At 47.2% G+C, this 16,898-nt stretch overlaps 1 protein-coding gene across 24 annotated transcripts in view; it reads right to left on the reverse strand.

The window, feature by feature from the left end:
• ASPH (aspartate beta-hydroxylase) overlaps positions 1-2,577 on the reverse strand; it is a 190,704-nt gene extending 188,127 nt beyond the window's left edge. For 5 of the 24 annotated variants that reach the window (XM_024109617.3, XM_024109616.3, XM_042845629.2 and 2 more), the window contains exon 1: positions 2,367-2,564. In XM_024109617.3, coding sequence (XP_023965385.2) covers positions 2,367-2,430 — 64 coding nt within the window. In that variant the 5' untranslated portion in view covers positions 2,431-2,564. Of the gene's footprint in view, positions 1-2,366 lie in introns of all 24 variants that reach the window. The other 19 variants (XM_008173393.4, XM_065585627.1, XM_065585633.1 and 16 more) reach the window with 7 other exon arrangements.
• Positions 2,578-16,898: the final 14,321 nt, after the last annotated feature.

Genomic DNA, 16,898 nt, shown 5'->3' on the forward strand with positions numbered 1-16,898 from the left:
TGGAGTGAGGCGCTTTCTCTCACTCTGTCTCCAAAGAGACCTAGTTGCTAATGCAATGTAAGGAGTCTCCACATTCATTCGTGTTGAGCAGCTATTGTCCAGTATCTGCCTCTGCTACTTCTTGGTTTTCTCAAGCAGCAGCAAGAAACTGACCTGAGACTTGTCACTTTTGACTACTCCTAATCAGAACGCTGTAAATGACAATACTTTGGTCATATAGAATATCAGGGTTGGAAGGGACCTCAGGAGGTCATTTAATCCAACCCCCTGCTCAAAGTAGGGCCAATCCCCAGACAGATTTTTGCCCCAGATTCCTAAATGGCCTCCTCAAGGATTAAACTCACAACACTGGGTTTAGCAGGCCAATGCGCCAACCACTGAGCTATCCTTCCTCCCCAATCATTTACTCTGCTTCATCTTGGGATTGTACTGCTCATTTAGGCAGTCCCGCTTCTGTTTACACTGTTCACAACTGGAAGGTTCCCTGTGCAAGCAAAGAGGCCAGACCTTTTTAAAATAAAAGGACAGATTTTGCAGAGGTCAAAAATTTTGTTAAAGCTAATGTTAAAATTATATAATACACAGGTTGCGAAAAGAGTGTTTGTACATCTGGGTACAGTGCTTAGATTATCCACAAATACAAAGTTTGTTGAAAAACTCTTAAAATACATATAGTACATAATCTGCAATAACCCAAACTGAAGTAAATTTGATAATACAGTTTAGACATTGGAATCCAAATACTCAGGTACATCACTCATTAAAAGTTATAGAGAAAGTTGGTTGTTGAAAGCAAATATAGGAATGAGTGTAGATTGCCGCTCAGTAATTGAGGATTTAAGATGGGTTGTCCCTTTGTAGATATAATCCATCAGAAATATTTTAGTTACTTTCCGATTTTGCTTCTCATCGGCACTGTACATTCCTGGGAAAGGTTCTTACTCATCATGGGTAAATGGATTTTTCAAACTCTGATCAAGAGGTTTTGCTTTGTTTAATATGAAATATTAAGTATTATCTATGTTGGAGTTCTCTGTAGCATTCAAGATTCTATATGGGATGCGCACTGTGAGCTCTACTAGTACTATGCACATGTGTGATATCACATACATGAAATGCATGGTCCACAACACATCTGTGCCAGTGATGTTAAATGAAACTGAGAAATTAAAATTCCAGAGAGCTAACAATGTACAGGCAGAAAGCTTGTTCACTGTAAAGCTAAAGAGATCAGACCCTTACAATCTGTACAGTTATACAACTGCCAGAAAGGAGTTCATGTACTTTCACCTGACAAGTACTTTCCATCCATTGAGATCAGCTTCGTTGTGTTATAGTTTACTGTAAACATTTATTAATTTACTTCTATGATTAGGTTTGTTGACCCAGTTTCAAGTTGTTCATATGTTTTACTCTCTGAAAATAAGTCTGCCTTTATATCTGCATTTACATTTAAGTAAGAAGCCTACATATTAATAATGAGTTTTCAAAGGTGGTTGCCTCAAATCCAAATCTCAAATCCAAATTTGGACAGCTGACTAAAAGCAGTCTCATTTTAAAAAGGTGCCAAACTGACATATTTTCCACTGACTGCAATGCTCAGCACCTTTTTAAAAATCAGACTGTTTTTATAGGGGAATTTAAGTCACACATGGATTTACAAGCCTCTCTTAGACAACCAAGTTTATAATTACTGGCCTAAGCACACCTAGGGATACATCTAGCTCTACCCATTATTAATCCTCTGTAATTTGGAATCTCTCTGTTTGCTCAGCCAGACTCTAAGCTTTTCCTCCATTTCAACTCTAGCAAAAAAGGGGAATAAATGAAATTTGAGTAACAGATTTAAACCATCTGTTCCTACCTCCCCGCCCTCTAAGAGCTGAGCTGACACGTAAACACAAGGAGGAGGCTGAAGGTGACCAGGCAGCTAGAGGGAGGCAGACACACACCCGCTGCCGGGCGCTTCCCTGCACCCACTGCCCCGCCTTCACCTCCTGCCCCGCAGGGAGGCCCGCAGGAGCCCGGTGTGCGGCGAGGCGCGCCCTGCGCCCAGCCACGGGAGCCACAAACACAAGAACGCGGCAACTTCGAAAATGCAGCAGGCGACCCCCTCCCGCGGGGCACCCGGGGCCCGGGACACCCGTCCCCCCGGAAACAAGGGGCCAGACTGCTGCAAAGCGTCTCCCCTACAGGCACCCAGCGCGGAACTGGCAGCCGACTGGCTCGACGGGCCCCCGCCACCCCCTTGCCCGGCGCGCCCCGTCGGCTCCGCCCCAGCTAATTGCACGATCGCAGCCCCCGCGCAGGAGTGGGGCACCTGGTGGGCCGGGCCTGCCCCAGCTCCGCTCGCGGGCAGCACTGACCTCTCCTGGCCCCCTGGCTGGGGCTGCTGCCGGCGCCTTTGGAGGGGTTCCTGCGCGGAGCCATGTCACCGTCTGTCAGGGGATGGAGGGGGAGGAGCGGGCTCCCAGGGCCTGAGCGAGGATACAGCAGTGGCTGCTGCCTGACCCTGCGTGTGTAGCAGCTGCAGCCAAAGGACGCGCCCCGGATACCGACTGACAGCCACCTCGGCCAATCCTAGTGCTCTCCTCGGCATGGGTGGGGCATCACTTGTGTCTTATTGGTGTAGACACGAGGACTGGGCGGGACACGTTTTCTTTTCTCCCCTACCCTCCCCGAAACCGGCCGCTTGGAACGTGGCAACATGGAGCGAGCGCTCTCGCGAGGATTCAGCTTCCGACCCAGTGGGAGAAGCGCGCGCGCTGTTAGCGAGGGGCACGTGGGCAAGGCTGCTTGGAGGGGTGGTGGGCTGCAGACCTGGCGTGGCCGCTTGTGGCTGTGCTCAGTGTAGGGTTGTTTAGCCAGGGCTTGCGGCGTTACCCTGATCTCAGCTGCATGCTCACCTACTTGGGTTGCTGAGTGATCCCCGTGCCTCCGTTTCTCTACTTATAGGAAAGGGACAGTGCTGTTATCTGTGCAAAAAGCAGCTTGTAATCATGACATAAGAAGTATTAGAACTGGCTAATGCTGTCTGCTACTGTACAGCCAGGTGTGGTGTACACTACAGAGTTAGGTCCATACAAAGTAGCTTACATTGAACTAACTAAGGAAGTAGCTACGCTTAAATTTTGCTCTTGCTGACGTAATTGCCCCATTACCCTGACTTAATAACTCTACCTCCATGAGTGGCATGGAGTCAAGGTTGATGTAGTTAGGTTGACACAGTGTCAGTGTAGACATTGTGTTGCTTAAGTCCAGGGCTGTAACCAGGGTGGGGTAAGTGGGGCAAAGCTGTGGGGCAGGAAAATGATGAAAAAAATGGTAGGGGGTGCACATATGCTTGCTTACCCGGGGTGCTAAAATGCCTACTTGCTGTTACTGACTTTCACAAGCTGCCCCATGCTGATAGTGCAACTGATACAAATGCTCCTGGTGAGGATACTCACTGCTGACACAAGAAGCGAAGTGTAGATATGCACAAGCAGTGTAATTGCTGCTGCAGCTATATACCGACATAAGTTGACTTAAGTTTTTAGTGTCTCATAACCTCCTCCCCGCTGAGGATGTGCAAGTAGTAGGAGTTTGTGCTACTGGAGCAGGAGACTAAAATGTCATTCCTTGTGCCACTGGCTAGGATATGCAGCATAGTGAAGATCCGGGCAACGGCCATAGATGTGTGACAATATTAGTTCTTAGGTATCTCCTCAATATATGTTCCATTCTATATGCATCCGAAGAAGTGGGCTGTAGTCCACGAAAGCTTATGCTCTAATAAATTTGTTAGTCTCTAAGGTGCCACAAGTACTCCTGTTCTTAATATTAGTTCTTACTTCACAGTGGGGACCTGGAGTATAGTGGGGAAAGAGGCTCCTTTTTCACAGATATACTCGGAAAGTAATTAGCTTTCCTTTGATCTGTCACTTTTTCAGTCAGTGAGGTACATTCAGAGAAGCTCACCAAAAAGTTGTCCCCCAGCCCACAGCATTATGCACCAAATCATTAATTTTCAGCTCTTCGGTGCAGGGATTTATGTTGTTTATCTGTACTGTGAGGCACCAAGCACATTTTTGGATTCCGTGAAATAAATATTAATAGAACATGTCGCACAGTTATCCAACATTATGTGCATAGAAAATAATTATTTTTTTTCTTTTTAAATTACAAGATTGTGCAGCATTATAAATGTCCTATGTAAGTATATAATAATAATAAATTATACAGACATTTTCTTCATTCGATCTCAAAGCCCTTTACAAAGGTTGGAGCACCCATGAAGAAAAATTAGCGGGTGCTCAGCACCCACCAGCAGCCAAGCTCCCCCTCTCTCCCCCACTCCCCAGCGCCTCTCCCCTGCCGGCGTCCCTGTTGATCACTCCTCCCCCTCCCTCCCAGCGCCTCCCACCTGCCGCGAAACAGCTGTTTCATAGTGTGTAGGTCAGCTCCGGGAGGGAGGGGGAAGAGCACATGGAGAACGCAGCATGCTCAGGGGAGGGGACGGAAAGAGGCGGGACAGGGTGCAAACGGAGCAGGGGCAGGAAGAGGTGGGGTGGGGGCTTGAGGGAAGGGGTGGAGTGGGGGCGCGGACTGGGCGGAGGAGGGGGGTCGAGTACCCACCAGGTAGAGGGGAAGTCGGTGCCTATGAACAGACTGGCATAAAAACAAATGAACTCACCCATCCAAAAAAAAAAAAATCATATTTGGGCTAAGACCATGTGTGACCCGATGTGCCTAGGGCAGCTCTCACTGGAAATGCCAAGGTCAGGGCAGGCTGCAAAAGGGAGAGCAGATACTCCCAAGACTGCTAGGTAACACTGTAGTTAAACTCCCCAACCAATCACAAACTGTGTTTCTGATCCCCCACGCTGGTTATCAAGAAGCAAAAAAAGAAATCAAACAGGCCCCTTTACTGCATTCGAGTTCTCTGACTCCCAGTCAACACATAGGTCCAGTAAAGTGAGAAGTTATTCAAAAAACTCTGCTCACATATACAAAATGTTCTTCTGACCCCAAAGGGTCAGCCATGTTACCAGGTCAGTATAGGTTTGAATCTTACCCAAAATACCACGCTGCCACCCAATCCTTTAGTGACTAAAACTAAAGGTTTATTATAAAGAAAAAAGAACAAGTAGAGAGTTGTTAAATGGTAAAGCAATCACATACACCTCTACCCTGATATAACGCGACCCGATATAACACGAATTTGGATATAACGCGGTAAAGCAATGGGGAGCCACAGGCCCTTTAAAGCGCTGCCCGAGCTCCGCTGCTTTACTGCGTTATATCCAAATTCGGTTGGAACCACGGGCCAGAGCCTCTGGCCCTTTAAATCACCGCCCGAGCCCGGCTGCCGGAAATTTAAAGGGCCCGGTGCTCCCCGCAGCCCTTTAAATCACCGCCGGAGCTTAGGCAGTGGGGCTTCGGCAGGGATTTAAAGGGCCTGGGCTTCCTGCAGCGGCTGGAGCACCAGGCCCTTTAAATCACCACCAGGGAAACTGGTCCAGTCCGGCATGGCATACCGGCTCTTGCTGGTATGCCATACCGGACCATAACCGGTATAATGCAGTCTCATCTATAAGGCGATGAGATTTTTTGGCTCCCGAGGACCGTGTTATATCGGGGTAGAGGTGTACATACAAAGACTTCAAAGTCCATATATCAGGTTCTTAGCAGTATTGGTGAGTTTGCTGGCTTGAAGAAAGTCCCTCTGGAACACATCCACAGCTTGGATGGGTCATTCAGTCTTTTGTTCAAAGCTTTGTTTGTAGAAAGGTTACTACAGAGATAAGAAGCAGGAATGAAGACAAGCAGGACTAAAGAGAAAATGGAGATGATACAGCTGCCCTTTATAGTCCTTTTGCCATGTGTCTGGTACTTCCTTTGTTTCAAACACAAACTTGTAGCACAGGCATTGAAAGACCTTAGCATTCTCTCCATAGGTATGAGCCAGGCACACCAGCCGCTGCAGAAGTCATAAAGGTTAAAAAAAATTACGGAATCTGTGACTTCCATGACAAACTCACAGCCTTAGTCATAAGGTGTAGTCCCTGGCCCTTTCAACTTCATTGTAGAGTTGATGTCCCTTGATGGGCCCTCAAGCAGGCTTAGTGCTGAAGCCAATCTGTCTGGGGGTGTCACCCAGAAACACAGCACAAGTTTGGAAATACAGATATACCCTATGTATCTATAACTCATAATACAAAGGTGATACAAACATATGAACAAGATCATCATACTTGGCCAATTATAACATTTTCGCAGATACCTCACACAGCATATCTGTTGCAATTTATTAATTTTGGTATCAGCAATATCATAAAGTGTGTCCCATATTCCATACAGCATCACACCATGAATGTGAAGTTTCAGTTCAAAAGAAATATTTGTAAATATTATGAACTATTGAAAAAGAAATCTAGAATGGAGGAAACTCTTTTCAACGTTACCACACTACTTGCTACTGACCTAAATAACAGACTAAGGCCTGGTCAGAAAGAATTGTTTACTGATGAGCACTAAGAAGCAATTCTATAATGAGGTCCAGACTTTGAAACATAGTCAAGTAACAGACAGAAAGGCAGCATTGTTTTGTACTTTAACTGGCAAAAATTCTAAACGTGTAATTAATGTTTTGCAAAATGCTTAGTTTCCAGTCTTGTTAAAGAGATTTGTGAATGGTGAAATATGTTTCATAAACCTTAGCTCTAGCTGCAAATTTTTGCAGATGGTTTTTGAAGTGCCTCTGTAGCTAATTTCCATATGAAAAGTTGCTACAGCGTGAGAAAACGTCTTTTTGGGGCTGAGTGTGGTTTGCTGGAGTTACTATGTGAGACGTAAGGGGAGGAGAGAAGAGATCTCTTCTAAAAGAGATAAGAGTTGATAAGTTACTGGGTAAAGAGTGACATTCAAAAGGTAATGTTTAATGTTAATCAGGGCCGGTGTAACCACTAGGTGAACTAGGCGGCCGCCTAGGGCGCCAAGATTTGGGGGCACCAAAAAGCGGTGTCCGGCATCACGGGAGTCAGGTGAGTGGGACAGGGCAGGGAGTGAGGCCTCCATAACAAATCTGCCCCCACAGCGAGGGGCGCTGCGCAGGATGGTCAGTGGGAGTCTGCGGCAGAGCAAGGAGGAGACAGCCGGCCGGGCGCAGCGACCAGTGCGGCTGAGGGACGAAGCCGTTGGGGGAGGCAGGACGCGGTCCTGAGCTCAGGTGAGCTTCGCCCTCCAATGCGACGCGCCTGGGGCCGGGCACAGCCGCCTCCTGGGGCAAGGGAAAGTGAAACTAAACCCTGCAGCGCAACGGAGGGGAAAGGGCTGGCGCAGGTGCCGCTTCCAAACACCGCCCCCCCTCCCCCCCGTGGCACTGTGCCAATGCGGGGAGCCGGCCCTGATCCCCAGGGAGATCCTCACCTGCTCCCTGGGAGAGCCCGGCTCTGCCCTCCTTGCCCCTGGGTCCCCCCAGAGGGCGAAGTACTCAGAGCCTGGGAACGTTTAGAGACCATGTGAGCTGGGGACATTCTCAGCCTCCTCCTTGCTCATAGGTTCCCCCGGGCCAGAAGGGACCATTGTAATCATCTCCTCTGATCCCCTTGTATTAATTCTAATGAACAATGCCACATTATGCAGTATTCATTGTTGAAAGTTTATAATAAGCGATGCTCCAGAGGAGGGGGAGGGGAGGAAGGGTACAAGGTGGAAGTTTCGCCTACGGTGCAAAATATCCTTGCACCGGCCCTGATGTTAATAATTTACTTTGAACTTGGGTGAGCACTAGGCTTGCACACAAACTGTGTGATGCTCTTAGGCCCTGTCTGCATTTACACATACCTTCCAACTGTCTTATTTGGTCAAGCCTGGTTCTGGTTCTGTCCTATGAAAGGACAGTTCTGGTCACCAGCCAGATTCTTTGTCACAGCAATACTGAAATTTGTTTATAAATAATTATACTATCCCATAATTATTTCATTTGCAAAGAGTGACGCTTGAATGCAGATTAAGTTGAACAAGTGGAACTTTATTAAACCCAGTGAACTGCTCTGTCCACGTGACTGAGCTGCCTCCAACCTAACCCACATTCCCTGTTTTCGTACTGTCCCATCATTAGCAGTCCCTCCAGGGAACATGGGCCCTCCGATTCCAATCCCACTGATCATTAGTTATCTTCCCTTTTTAACAAACATTCTAATATATAAACATTAAAAACAAATAATTAATGCCCAGAGTCCCACCTGTGTCCCTTCAGCCTAAGGTTGCTAGTTGTGGTAGGTGGGGCTGCTCCGTAGCACCACCCTATAAGGCCAAGGATGGTACTGCAGGAACTCCCTGCCTTTATCCACTGGTTGTGACCCTAAGACTAGCATTGGTCTATTACCAGCTCAATAACGAGAATGATAACAAACTCAAACTTTGGCACTCTATGTCATGACTAGGGCTTGGGTGGTCATGCCTAGTGGTCAGGGCAGTGGCGATCAGAAGGTGAGGAACTGCTCCAAAGGTCAAAGCCAGATCCAGGAACCAGGAGTTAAAGCCAAGGTCAGGAGTCCAAGAGCAAGCCAAAAGGCAGATGCATCACTATAACTGGCAGGGGCTTTATAACCTTGTTGCATGGACACTTCCTGGAACTCCTTCTCAGTTTAAATAGGGTGTCTGAACCAATGAGGGAACATGTCAGTCTGACCTTCCAAGATGGTACTTCCTGTGGTGTTTATCTCCACAGGGTTTATATGATAATACACACAGCCTTATCAGCTTCATTGTTGAAACTGGGAGAGAGTGCAGTGTATTAATGGATTCAGTGTCCTGATCCTCTTCCCCCAGCTCTCTGATGCTGGGGAAATATGCCTTGCTCAGGGTGTCAACTCACATCACTAGTCATTCTGGACAATATCTGATACCTGGTAGCATTGCTTTGCTGTCAACATGCATTGCTGTCTCTTTGGAGCATTAAGAAGGGGTTTTGTCATGATCGTCTCTGAGGATTAGTGATCTGATTGCACTATTGCTGGGTGGCCATGGGCATACTCCACTCCAAATATCACAGCCAAAAAAATTCTTTTTCTGTTTGGGTGTACCCCTGTTCAGTCTCTGACAGGGCTCTGTTGTCAACTGGCTATTCCTGCAAAAGAGCTATACCCAGTCCTCTCTAAAAAGAAGAACAGGAGGAGGACTTGTGGCACCTCTAGTGCATCATACTGGAGTGTCAGTGGCTCTCCTGGCTGTAGTATTTCAGGAGCGGGGTTTCAGTTATCATTTGATTCAGAATGTCAAATGCTTGCTGTTGGGAACCTACCCAGTCCCACTCAACATCCTGCCTGTGAGCCTATGTATGGGTTCCAGTACTGCAGTCAGGTATGGACCGAACTTGGACTGAGAAGTATCATTCCTATGCAGCACTGTACTCCTTTCACATCCACTGGAGCTGGCATGTCTCTGACTGCCTTGATCTTGTTGGGATCTGCTTTCAGTCCCTCTGCTGTGAGCATATGTCTAATGTATGTCTCCTCCTGCTGTCTGAGTCACATTTTTTCTGGCTTGAGTTTTATGTTCTTGTCCCTGCATCACTGTAGAAAAGCTTGTAGTTTTCTGTCATGGTCTCATTCAGCTTCTGTATCATCACTCTCTTCACCTACAATGCAATTATTTTCACCCCAGGCAGTCCTTCCAATGCTTGGGTGAATCTTCTTTGGTGCTGGCCTTATGCCCATCAGCATTCACAACCATCTGTAGCAAACAAACGGTGTTGCAAAGGTTGTCAACGTGTTGGATTTTTATCCAGGGTTTGTGCCAAAACCTGTTCCTCACAGACTGTAAAGATTCTAGCGCTGAAAATTTCTGACAAGATTGTGGGCAGTGGATGGTGGCATCTTTTCAGTGCCCAGTTCAGTGGCTTTGGGCATAGGCAGATATGTAATTTGCCTGATAGATTTTTTTTTTTTAACCACAATTCTGCTTACACAGGTTGTACTGGCTTCTACAGGTGCTATGATACCTTTGTTCTTCAGACTTTTGAGCTCCTTGCATACTGGATTATGTGTTGCCACTGGAATTTTCCTTCATGTAAGCACACAGGTTCCTCTTTGAGTTCTTCCAGTCACAGGTTTTCATCGAGTCGTCCATTGCCTTTGAAAACATCCCATATCTTTTTAAATTGTCTGCATTGGCCATGGGACTCCCTCTTATTTCTTTCACTGTAGCTATGAAATTCTGATGCTGCACCCTGACCAGATCCATAGTTTGTACGGCTGTAATCCACAAGTGGTGCTTACCACCCCCACTCCACACACACACACACACACACACACTTTGGTTTGTACCCTCTGTTATTTTTGGAGTTAATTACCGTGAGGTCACATTTTCTTATGGTCTGCTTTATACCCTCATTGTACATTGTGCCTGCTGCTTGTAATGGTTGTCTTTAAGTCCAATTCACCTCAATGTATGACATTGTAGGCCTCACTATCCAGCTGAAATGACAAAGGGCATTTCCCCGTTAACACTATTGCATGCATGAATTTGCTATTGTCCCTTGTTGCTTTCCTGTTCGGACAGCCCGAACCTGATATGCTCTCAGACTCAAGGAAAGAGTCATGATGTCATCACTACTGTTTGATGTGCCATCCCTGTCTTGTACAAGTCTGACTGAATCTTTTTGAGTGTTTTCTCTACTCTTGAACACACTATTAAAATATTTTAATTTGCTACATTCCTTGCAATGCTGTCCAAGTGTGGGGGCACTTCTCCTTTACCTGCTCACTCTGTCTCCTACAGTAAATGTATCCTGTCATGCTGACTGGAGTGGCTCACAAATGAGAATATTAACCTCAAAGCAGACTGTTAAGAAGCAGGGCACAAACCCCAAATTGGTTGTGAGTTCTATAACTAGATTTCATCAACCAAGTAACAAGTGTATACTTCTCAGGCACTATTCAGCCTTAACATGGAGCTGCAAAAAGTCCCATTGACCATTCTGGTCTATCTTGACACCCAGGTAAGTTTGACTCTATGATAGAAGGTCACATTACACCAAAGATCACAAAATATTCAGGTATTCTTCTGGTCCCATAAGACTAGTCACTTACCCCAGGTCAATTTGCACCTCAGATCTCACACCAAAGACAATGCTTGTAGCAAATAGACTAACTAAAGGTTTATTAACTAGGAAAAAGAAATAAGAGTTATTTACAAGGTTAAAACAGACAAACACACACAAATAGCATGCAGTCTTAGGTTTCAGATGGTGATAGAGCTGCTAGGGACCTCTTGCTTATGTTCAGGAATCTTTGCCCCTTAGAGACCAAGCAGCATAAAAAGACTTTAATTCCTTTTAATCAGAGATTTTTATCCCCCCCCTCCCTAGAGTCCAAGATGATGGGATGAGTGCTTCTGCATATAACACCTTCATGGGTGGGTAGAGCAACTGACAAAGTCTTTGTTCCACAATGGCCCATTTGGATTCAGTAGTCCTTCCTGATTGGCAGGATATTACACCTTCTGTAGGAATCCAGCATTTTCCATTAGATGATTTTTTCCTGTTTGATGAGTTACAGATTTTCAGAACTAACATTTTACAGTTATAGAGCAAACACTTAAATGTTCCTTATTGCGTGGGATACAGATATTATAAGTAGGATTAATACATGCAACATCCTACAAGCATTCCACAAAGTCTAAACATTAAACACATTCTTATAACACTAATATCTATTTTAACTATACTAACCCACAGGCAAGCCAGACTGGTTTCCAGCTATGCATTTGTCAGTGCTCAGTGAGGCTGGGAATTTGCATGAGCTGGTGTAAGGCTGACAGACCCCGGTTGTCAGGATCAAACCAGGGACTTCAGGAGCTTAGGGCACGAGCCTCTACCACATGAGCTAAAAGCTAACTGGCTGTTAGCTAAGGCTGTAGAGCAGACTCATTTTATCTCTCTCTCTAAGTGGTCTCGGTGCCACTAGATGGGACAGAGCACCACACCTAGAAGGTGTGTTCTACTCCATGGTGGAGTGTTACCATAGCTCCTCAGGAACTAAAAGAGTGTTCGGTCATTATGGTAACTCATTCTCCTTGTAAACACCTCCAGAGAGGGACCAGGTTCACATATACTGGTTCAAACTGGATTTCCAGAGACTAGGAAAACAAAGAAAGCACTTTTGGCTTAAAAAGACTGTGTTTAAACTGACTCAGAGCCTACTTTCTGATCCAGCAAATGGACAGGACATTTTTCCAAGGACCCAGCCCTTGCAGAAGGGTTGGAAAGACTTCGGCCTGCAAGGACCCCATAAATCTGTTGGGTGACCTCTAGTAAGCTTTTAGCATGCATATGGGAACGTTTATATTTTTGTATATATTTTCTCTGTAATGGTTTTGCCCTAAGAATAAATGCAGTTTGCTGAGTGAAAGCTGGTTGGCAACTGGTATTCATTGTTATAGCCTGGAGAAAGAGTTAGCCACAGGTGCTACCTGGATCCTGGTCAGACGTGCTGAAAATTGTAGTGAGGTGCAGAGGGACGACAGGCCTAAACACCCAGTGTGACCGGGATCCCAAGAGAGCCACACTGAGGTTACTCAGTTAGGGTGAACTGCAAAGAATGGGGCAGACAATCCCCAAAGCTGGTGGATATTCCAATACTTAGATTTATCAAACAAGCACAAAACAGCTTTTATTATACCTTACTGGTCATCCAGAAGCCAATAACACAGTTCCCTTAAAGCAACCCAGCCCTAGGCCTCCACCCAGACACCCAAGTCAAATATGATGAGGATTACTGAAAATCTTATTCATCATATAAAAAAGTTCTACCAATCCCAAAGGATCGGACACATTACCTCCCAGGTTAATGAATATTCCAGATCTTACCCAAATACATGCTTACAGCCAATGCTTATTAACTAAGCTAAAATTTATTAAAAAACAAAAGAGAGAGAATTGGGTAAAAGAGCAGTATACATACAGACAGGAATACAATTCTGAGATCAGATTCATAGTAGAGATGGTGAGCTTTATAGTTGCAAAGAATTATTTCAGAATTAGTCCATAGGTTATAGTCCAATATTCATTATCAGTGTGATCCAGATTGGAGTTGGAGACCTCAGTTTTGCGATTCAAACTTCCCTTGCTGACGCTTAAGCAGATCTGAGATAAAAAGGATCAGGAGCCCAGGGGTTTTTATTCAGTTCCAAGCCTTCTCTTGACAGCTCGGAGTCCTTAGGCGAACAATAGGCAATCATGGGGACTTTGAAGTAGACCTATTTCCTAAACATCACTGGTAATTAGCTACACAGATTAACATAAGGCAATTGCCTATTTTCTACCACTAGTAGATGATTGTTATGCATTTCAAAGAGAGATGAATTCAGTGATATCACTATGTTTACAGTTCATTTAAATGTTAATATTTCCTATTGATCTTTGAATTAACAAAATACAGCATAGACAGGGACTGTTTGATTACATTGTTAACCTCTAACAATATATATGTAAACACAAAAAACCACAAACATTATCTACCAAAATGTCTCTAAGGGTTGAATTTGGGTCATTTATCCTGCAGGATGCTTAACCCTTTCTGACCATGCGTCACACCCAGTCTGCAGGGAGAGAGACGTGAGTCTCCACCCCAAGAGTGGTGATATCTGGAAAGCCTGAAACCTTAAGTGGCTGTAATCAAGGAAGAGGGATCAAAGGTGCAGTTAAGCCTAAAACTGTGTCAACTGGCTAGGAAGTAGTTACATTGTGAACTCTCCAAGTCAGAAACACCTGTTTCTAGTGTGTAATTTGTCATATATTATATAAAATATGATATAATTATTGTTAATATACATAAGGTTGGCTACTTATTGGGACAAGATTTAAGAAGGATATGACTATCTGGAGTTTAAAGGAAATTAAGCAGTCTTAGCTTGGCAAAGCTCCAACTAAAGCCAAGTTAGACTTAAAATTGGCAGTTAAAAAACAGGCTACATGTAAACAAGGCAAAGGCAAAATCCTGCTCCTCTTGCTTCGTTGACTTACATTGACTTACACCAGCAGTTTTCAAACTTCATTGCACTGCGACACCCTTCGGACAACAAAAATTACTACACGACCCCAACAGGAGGGGACTGAAGCCTGAGCCCACTCAAGCCCTGCCATCCCAAGTGGGAGGACCAAAGCCAAAGCCCCACCATCCCAGGCGGGGCGGGGGGCAAAGTCTAAGCTGAAGGACTTCAGCCCCTGGCAGGGGGCCTGTAACCTGAGCCCTGCCAACCAAGATTGAAGCCCTTGGGAGCAGTAGCATAGCTAGTGGAGTGCAGGGGAAGCAGCCGCTTCCCCTTAGCACATTTTCCAAAAGTGGAGCCCACTCTCCGCTCTGAAGCTTGGTCTGCCCGCTGGCGCTGGGCTCCTGCAGGCAAGGGAGGGCAGCACGCCTGGAGGAGCCATGGGGAGGGGGTGGTACGGCCAGAGGAGTGAGGGGGGCACAGTATGGCGGCCTGCAACTCCCCCCCTCCTGCAGACAACTTTGATGCACTGACCGGGTCCCGGGGTGCCCCCAGGGTAGGTAGGGTCTCCCCCGCCTCCTCGCGGCAGCCACACCGGGCGGACCCGCGGCCGGTCACTCCCAGAAGAAGCCTCGGCGCCGCCCTCGTCTCACCAGAATAAAGCTCCCCCGAGGAGGGGAGAGCGCTTCCCCCCTCCCGCCATGGACCATCAGCGCGACCCACCCACAGCCAGGCTCCTTCAGCAGCCCCGGGCAGGGCAGCACCCCTGGGCTGAGCGGGCGAGCCAGGCTGCAGCTCACTCGGACCGCACCTGGCGGGGCTCACTGCCTTCTGTCCCCACCCCCAAAGGGGTAGCGCCAGCGCTGAGCCTGGGCTGGCGCTGCTCGCGCTGAGCCCCTCCGAGGCAGTGACAGCGGGGTTTGCTGCTCTCTGCTGCTGGCTGGGCCGGGCCTAGCGGCCGGGCCCCAGAAAGAAGCTGCGGAAGGGCAGGCAGCGGACTCCCAGGCTCTCCCGGTCCCGGGGGCAGCTCCAGCCTCCTCTGCACAGAGAGCCCTGGGGACCCCAGCCCATGGCACTCCCATCCCCGGTAACCCCTCCACAAGCTCCATACCCCGTGTACCCCGCCCATGTATCCCGTGCCCCTGCCTTTCCCTCCCCTTCACCTCCCCTCGTACCCTCGTCCTCTGCTACCCTCCCTACATCCTCCCCTCCACCTCCCCTCAAGTCAAACCCCCTGTCCCCCTCCCTCCACATCCTCCCCTTACCTCCCCTCAAACCCTCTGTCCCCTGCCACGCTCCCTCTACATCCCTCCCCTCCACCTCCCCTCAACCCCTCTGTCCTCTGCCAGCCTTCCTCTACAGCCATGGGGGGGTGGGGCAGCGTGGCCAGAGGAGCGAGGGGGGGGGCGCAGCGTGGCCGCAGTGTGGCCGGAGGAGCCAGCCAAGGGGCAGGGGGCACGGCGTGGCCAGAGGAGCCAGGGGGGGCGCCTTTTTTATGTTTGCTCCCCCTGCTCTTAGAACCTGGCTACGCCATTGCCTGGCAGTGGGTCTTGGGCTTCAGCCCCAGATGGTGGGGTATGGGGTTTGGGCTTTGGCTTCAGCCCCAGCTCCAAGCCCCAGCAAGTCTAATACCAGCCCTTGCAACCCCATTAAAACAGTGTGGCGACCCACTTTGGAGTCCCGACCCACAGTTTGAGAACTGCTGACTTCCACTGACTTCTCAGATGAGTAAGGCAACCAGAATTTGACTTTTGGATTAGTAGGATGGCTAAATACTTTGGAAGTTTATGCAGCATTTCTTGGCTTCTGGATATTTTGTACTGATTTTTTTCTGGACATGATTCAGCTAGATCCCTGTGAATGCAATTACAGCTGGCAATATAACAATAATAGTAAGGGTCACTTCTTGCATTATACACTTCTTGGGACAAGATTTTGCAGCAGGTGAGGAAATCATATTGTTTTTTGATTGATTGGATTTAGCATAAAATTTGAAGATTAACTGAAATGGGCAATATCAAGCCCCTTATAGCTGCCCTAATCCTGGGTAAAAGGTATCTTTCCATACCTGTCTCATTTTTTTCTCCATACTTTGTAATGAGATGTGTATGTTGTCATTACAATTAACACATGGAACATAAGCACAAATGAAGGGTTTGATTGTGCCATATAGGCACAGCCATGCAGAATTGCATCACCCGTGTGGAAGCAGCATACCAATACTTCCCAGAGCTTCTTGGAGAACAGAGGTGCACATGTGCTGTGCCTCCCATTGGGGTACATATACACAGCCCCTTGGAGATATAATTCTCAGTGCACCTAAAAATAGCAGTGTGGCAGCTTGAGCTAGCCATGTGAGTATGTACCCCAGGGGTCAGGTGGAACTGGACTTGGGCAGCTAGCCCGAGCTTCTGCCCATACCCCGTGGCCACACTGCTATTTTTAGGTGCTAGCTTGAGCAGAGCTAGTGTGTGTATATCTACCCATGCTGGGAATTACACCTCCCAGCGGCCATGTAGACATGGCCTATGTGAATTCCCTTCCACAACCAGACAGTTCTGTTGCTAGCATGGAGGATTTGGAATGGTGCCATGACTCCACCTCATCCCAGCCTCCTTTGCTGCAGTTTGTGCCCCAGAAAGCACAATAAAGAAGACAACTCTGTCCTCGGGAGAGCACAGGGATTTGTGGCAGGCTTTGCACAGCACAGGGGACAAAAAAGTAACAGGGAGAAGGCTTCTTCTGCAGTTATACTCTCCCCAGCTCTGCACACCCATGCAGGGTCAGCCCAGGTCTAGCCATAAATTTATTTTCTTCAAGGCCCTGTTTACACCAGATGTAATACCCTTTATGGACAACGGGAGTCAGCAACAGGGACAACGATGAACCAGTGATGAGCACAGGTGAGCTACCAATGTAGA

The sequence above is a fragment of the Chrysemys picta genome, chromosome 2, assembly GCF_011386835.1.
Source record: "Chrysemys picta bellii isolate R12L10 chromosome 2, ASM1138683v2, whole genome shotgun sequence".
Classification (NCBI taxonomy): Eukaryota; Metazoa; Chordata; order Testudines; family Emydidae; genus Chrysemys; species Chrysemys picta.